Source organism: Gordionus sp. m RMFG-2023, chromosome 5, assembly GCF_954871325.1.
Source record: "Gordionus sp. m RMFG-2023 chromosome 5, tfGorSpeb1-WG-v2, whole genome shotgun sequence".
Lineage (NCBI taxonomy): Eukaryota > Metazoa > Nematomorpha > Gordioida > Chordodea > Parachordodidae > Gordionus > Gordionus sp. m RMFG-2023.
This window is the reverse complement of record NC_088779.1, coordinates 12,896,357-12,902,801: the sequence shown is the minus strand read 5'-3', so window position 1 is coordinate 12,902,801 and position 6,445 is coordinate 12,896,357. Positions and strand designations below refer to the sequence as shown.

The 6,445-nt window shown below is 26.8% G+C and overlaps 1 protein-coding gene across 1 annotated transcript; it reads right to left on the bottom strand.

The window, feature by feature from the left end:
* Nucleotides 1–4,855: 4,855 nt before the first annotated feature.
* Nucleotides 4,856–5,823, bottom strand: LOC135930177 (uncharacterized). Its single transcript, XM_065466959.1, has 2 exons — nucleotides 5,454–5,823; nucleotides 4,856–5,304 (listed from the first exon to the last, which is right to left on the bottom strand). The coding sequence occupies exons 1-2, from the start codon at nucleotides 5,821–5,823 to the stop codon at nucleotides 4,856–4,858; spliced, it is 819 nt and encodes a 272-aa protein (XP_065323031.1).
* Between the last annotated feature and the right edge of the window lie 622 nt (nucleotides 5,824–6,445).

The following is a 6,445-nucleotide window of genomic DNA, read 5'->3' as shown; positions in this document are numbered from 1 at the left end:
TCGCTGGGAATAAGAGGAATGACCAACAATATAGAGAATTAGAAAATTCACATCCAGTGAACCATTCAAATTAAGAATGCAAGTTTTGATTTCTTTTTTCAAGTTTTGTAAAATTAGGTTTGGTCTTCCCTTTTCAATAATCAATTTCTTCACAACAAAATTTATTAAGCTAAATTTTTAATAATTTTTTAATAAATTTTCAATAATTAGACATGTGCGCCGCCAAAGATTTTTGACCAGGCCGACGCCGCCGCCAAAAAAGCCGCCGATGTAAAAATTCGGCGGCGTGGGGGCGTTATACATATTTTTCATTATTATAAATAATATTTATTTTATTTACTATTTATGAATTGTAATTAAAAGAAAAATATTAAATATTTTTTGAATTATTAAAAATGCGATTTTATTTAAAATTAATAAATATTATTTGCTATAAATTTGATTTGTAACAATCCATATAATACACGTTGGCTCACTTTGGGCAGGTATGTGTAGAACGTGCTAGATGAAATAAGATTAGGACATTAAAATAGAAAAGGTATTGATATTATTCTATATTTTTTTCTTCTAATTTTTGATGCTTCTAATATTTTTAATAAAACCATAATGCAATTTACAACTCATTATATAAAATTCATTTTTTATCATAAAAGGAAATTTTAATTAATATTTTTATTTTATTGCCATTATAACATGTATAAAAATAGCAGGACTAAAACAATTATAATGGATGCAGCATTGCAATACCCTGTAACAAAATATAGTATATCCTTGCAAGCAAAGCCTTCTTTTGCAAAGTAACATTTTGGATCCTTAATATTAAATACTGACAAAAATAATAAGAGAACCAGTGTTACTATAGATAAAGCCTTTTGTAATATATGCTTGCAAGATAAAGATGGTGAGGTTGAAAATAATTATTCATTTTCAGAGTAAATTTTTTATAGTTATCCAATCAAATCTTTTTCAAAAAATATCAGCACATCAAACATAATAAAACATTTACTTGACAAACATGACTTATCATGTAAAGAAGAAATATCTAAACAAAATTTAAAGTTATTTTTCAAACCCATTGTAAAAAATACTGACCCTATAGATAAAAAATAGATTTTGGTAAATAAATTGTTGATATTTTATCCGTCCAAAAAGGAGTTACTATAAATTTATCTTTATTATTTCATAGTGAAATTAAAAATCATTTAATTGTAATGATAGTCCTCCCATAGCATCCTTTAAACAAAATATGCTTACTAATCATAGATTTTCAATAACCGATCTTCAGGTAGTATTTTAAAATACATAAATTATTTTTTATATATTATTTCCCTTTCTTTTATTATTTTACTTAGGTGTTAGGAGCACTTTTGGATCCTCGTTTTCAATCTATAAACATAGTAAATGAATATAAAAAAAAATTACTCCGGTGCAATTTTTATGTCAACACGCTACCTCACTACGGCCTTACACGGATGAATTAAACGAATGTGAAACGACAGTAGTTGCCTCAAAACTTAATTATCTTAAGTCGTTGACTACCAAACATTCATCTATTCATAACAATAACCTGGAACAACAAGACTATTTAATTAGTTAAGAAAAAGAGTGTTATTCATTTTTTCCGCCTTATAATTTAGAGATAAAAGATAATAGCATTGGATCTTCCTAAACTTTCAATATTAGCTAGAAAGGTCCTGGGCGTTCCAGCTACGAGCACACCTAGCGAGCCTGTATTTTCCATAACTGGGCTCACTCTGAACTCTAAAAGATCATTATTATGTACTATAAATCTAAATAAAATAATATTTTTACATGATAATTCTAACTTAATAAAATCATTAAATTATAGTTATAAACATAATAAAGCATAAATTTTATTTTAAAAGTTTCCAATGAATTTATAATTTTAATTTATAAAATTTAAGTTAGAAAAATATTTAACGCCGCCGCGCTCGCCGATTTTTGTGGCGGCGTCTAAATCGATTTACCGTCGCCAGCCGATCATTTTAAAAAAGAAACGCAGCTGCCGAAAATTCTGTCGGCGCACATGTCTATCAATAATACAATTGTAATTATTAGACATTTTAAATTAAGTATTACTTTTAAAAAGGAAGAAATTTTTTATTTAACCAATAGATAAAAATATAATATAAAAGATTTTTTATTCTCTTTTATTAATTGAAATTATAAGTTGCTTCCCCAACATTTATTTTTAAACATTAGATTACACAATACATTCACATGATTTTCTCTTTATTTATTAGAAATATAAGCTAATTTTTGGTTCTCCATGATTATATTTTTTCCTTTATTTATTTTAAAAATAATAAATTTGCTTCCTTCATATTTGTTTAACGTAGTAAAAATGATGTAAATTTTTTAACTAATAAAAATAATAGTAAATTTCAAGTAGTAAAATAGTATGATCTTTTTAACAGTAAAAATAATATCAAATTTTACGTAGTAAAAATATTAATTTATTAACATTATGGTAATAATATTCATTTTTTAATGAAGTCAAATTAGAATTAATTTTTTTACCATTTAAGATTATATTAATTCTATTTAAAGAAATTCAAGGGAAGCTTTTTTAAAAATGGTACATTATTAATATTTTTTATCATGAAATTAATTGTAAATTTTCAATTATAAGGGAATATCATTGATCAGTTTTGACATGGTATAGTGTTATAAATTATTTTTATAATCAGAGCATGCAATAAAAATGGTTGCGCAGATTGATAAACAAACCAAGAGAAATTGAGAACTGAATTTAACCTTGCAAAATCAAAGCCCGCTTGTGAACTTTGAATCAGAGACCTGCAGGCCCGGCCCTAAGCCCGGCCGTATTTTAAATTTTTCAAATATACCCGAGCCGGGCCTAAAAAATTAAAATATATCCGGGCTGGGCCGGGCCTTAATATTTTTTATAAAAATTTTTTCATTATGAGTTAATGGTTATAAGATTATATTATATTATAGTTATGATTAATATAATATTGGGTGATGGTTAACACTACCTAACACCCACAGATCGATCTAATTATTAATTTCCTGCAAATTTATTCAAAGTATTAATATATTTTTTTATAATTCATATCTAAATTTTTAGAATATATTTTACCAAAACAATCAAATAAAGGAATATCACTTCTTGAAGTTTGTAATACCTTTCAAAGCGAAAAAGAAAGCATTTTTTAATTGAAAAATTTGTTTTACACAAGTATCATTTTATTTCTCTTTTTCTCTGTCCCAAATTCAAGCAATTACGTATATAGTCAGGTACAGATCGCAAGATGACGGAAAACTATATAAAAGATTATATTAAATTACAAGAGGCTCAGGAAGTAAATGAAATACCATCGACCAGTCAAATTACGACTGTTATTAAACAAACTGAATCGTTTTATGACAAATGGGGCGATGGTAATTCTGGTAATATGTCAATACCCGATGATGAATATTATGATTGCATAAATAAAAAATAGATGAAACATTTAAGGTGGATAATTTGTTAGAGTGGTGGGCGGCTCATTAAAGCGAATTTCCAATTTTAGCAAAATTGGCAATTCCTGCCTCAAGTGCAAGCTGTGAGCGGAATTTTTCCACTACGAGAATTCTTGAAGAAAGAAGAAGTAATCTTCAACCTGAAAAGGTAGATATGCTTCTCTTTCTTCATGATAATTTGTGAATTTTTAATATCTTTCTTGAGTATAGGGTTTCGTCAATCATGCTGGTTTTTTACTTTGCAAACTGTCAAATATTTATTGCATTTATTATATTTACCTTGAGTCATGAAAGTTTTTAATCCAACATTTTTCATTATTTTTTTTTACAATATTATATAATACAATTATCTTCTTTTGTTAAAAATTTATATTATAAAATAAATTATATTAATATTGTGCAATTAGATTATATTTTCAAAATACTATTTATTATACATGCATTTTTTTAAATAGCGATTTATTTTTATTTTATAAATTAAATAGTAAATTAAATACAATATATTATATTCTCAAAATATTTTCCATTTTTATAAATTAAATATAAAAATAAGTGAAAACATTTATAAATTTATAACTTATTATATTAGTATTATTATTTTTAAATGCAATATAAAATATAGTATATTCTCAAAATATTATTACCATTTTTATGAATATTAGTTTTATTTTTATAAATGCAATATAAAATATAGTATATGCTCAAAATATCCATTTTTATAAATAACAGTTTTATAATTTTTATAAATTCAATATAATATTCTCAAAATATTAGCTTTTTACATGTATTTTTTAAATAATAAGTTATAATATTCGCTGAAAAATATGGTAAAATACCTCATAGGTGAATTTTTGTATATACCAGGTCGAATATAATTTTAAAAAATTCCGAGCCGGGCCTTAAATTTTTAAATCCGGGCCGGGCCGTAAAAATTTTTTTTAAAAAATATCCGGGCCGAGCCGGGCCTTAAATTTTTAAATCCGGGCCGGGCCGTAAAAAATTTTTTTAAAAAATAACCGGGCCGGGCCTGTGATGAAATCAATTTTTATTATAAATTTAACAACTTTTTACCTTTTGTACCGCAGTATATATATATTTTACAAAACAAACAATTAATCGTCGTACATAATTAATAATATATATATTTAAAATTCATCATATATTTAATTGCCTTTGAGGCTATTTGTTTCTATTACATCTATTCTCTCCTTTTTTGGGCTCTCGATTTGAAACGGTATAAATTGTTTTCTTATCCGTTTTGGATAACGGCTGCTTGTACTTTCGTTCTCTACCACCGTTTGCTCATTACTGTCGATTTTCATCTTATCATTTATGATGGTGTCTTTGTTTATTCAATGTCTTTGGTCACCAATTCGTGTAAAGGATCAATGTCTTTAGTCATTGAGTTTTGTATGGGCTCATTTTCATTCATTTGTGGTGTAGTTTGCATCGTTTCTTCTTTTCTTCCCTCCTCTCTATTTTTTAATTCTGAGTTGTTGAACCTATGTTTTAACTGATTAATATGTCTTCTCCATACCCCTAATTTAGTTTCAACTAAAAACGTCATTGGTCCTGTTCTTTTAACGATGATACCTGGTATCCAATTATCTTTTTTAAAATCCTTTGCATATATTTTTTCATTTATATTAAAAAAACCTGGTAACTGAGGTATATATGGATGAGGATAAACTGGTTTTATTAATTGTAAAGGTCCTATGGGTTGAAATTTAAGCCTAATTGAACTTGGTGATTGTTTTGTGGTTATTTGTGGCGTATTTCGATAATTAAACAAAAAATCTTGTATTTTATTATAATCATTATGTTTTTTTAAAATTTTTTTAAAAGTTTGTACTAATCGCTCCGCTTCTCCGTTGGTTCTAGGGTGGTATGGGGCACTATATACATTTTTAATTGATATTGTTTGCAAAATAAACTAAATTCTCTACTTTGAAATGGGGGGCCATTATCCGTAACAATCGTATTGGGGTAACCGAAAATAGCAAAAAGTCTTAACAACAATTTTCTTACTTCAGTAAAATTATTCGTCGTCATTTTTTGTATTTCAGGCCATTTACTAAAACTATCTATTATTACTAGGTATATATTTCCGTTAATTGGTCCGGAAAAATCTAAATGAATTCTTCCCCATGGTTTATTTGCTGAGGGCCATTTCCCTATGATCGTTTTATTGCCAGGATTATTTGTTTGACATAATTCACAATTCTTACCGTGTAATTCGATATCTTCGTTAATATTCGGCCACCAAACGTTCTCTTGTGCCAATAATTTTGTTTTAGTATAACCCTGATGCCCCATATGTAAAAAAGACAAAATATTTACTTGTAATTTTTTTGGAATTATGGTTCTTAAGCTCCATAATATACACCCTGCCTCCATTGTGAGTTCATTTCGGCGCTGGAAAAACGGTTTAAGATTTTCCTCTATCATCTTTGGCCATCCAGTTGTAAGGTAACGTGAAACCTTTGATAATACCGGGTCATTTCTTGTGTGTGCTTTTATATTTAACGCTGAAATAAATTGTGGAGCATCCGATACTATTAAATTAATATCTAACTCTTCCCAAGCAGATGGTTTACCGTCAATTGGAAACCGGAAAGATGTAATAGAAACAATTAGCCTCAAAGGCAATTAAATATATGTTGAATTTTAAATATATATATTATTAATTGTGTACGACGATTAATTGTTTGTTTTGTAAAATATATATATACTGCGGTACAAAAGGTAAAAAGTTGTTAAATTTATAATAAAAATTGATTTCATCACAATGGCGCAGTCGTTCAAATGGAGAAATATAATATAAAGGAGTGCAAAGTTTATTTATCAAAAATGGAATTCATATTTAAAATCGCAAAAATAGAAGATAAAAAATCATTTTTATTAGCGAATATTGGATTAGAGGTTTATTCTAAATTAT

Coding starts and splice junctions, on each gene's coding strand:
- LOC135930177 (XM_065466959.1), bottom strand. CDS start 5,823: ATGGGGCATCAGGGTTATACTAAAACAAAATTATTGGCACAAGAGAAC. Junction 5,305..5,453: donor TAATGGCCCCCCATTTCAAA/GTAGAGAATTTA, acceptor ATAAAATACAAG/ATTTTTTGTTTAATTATCGA.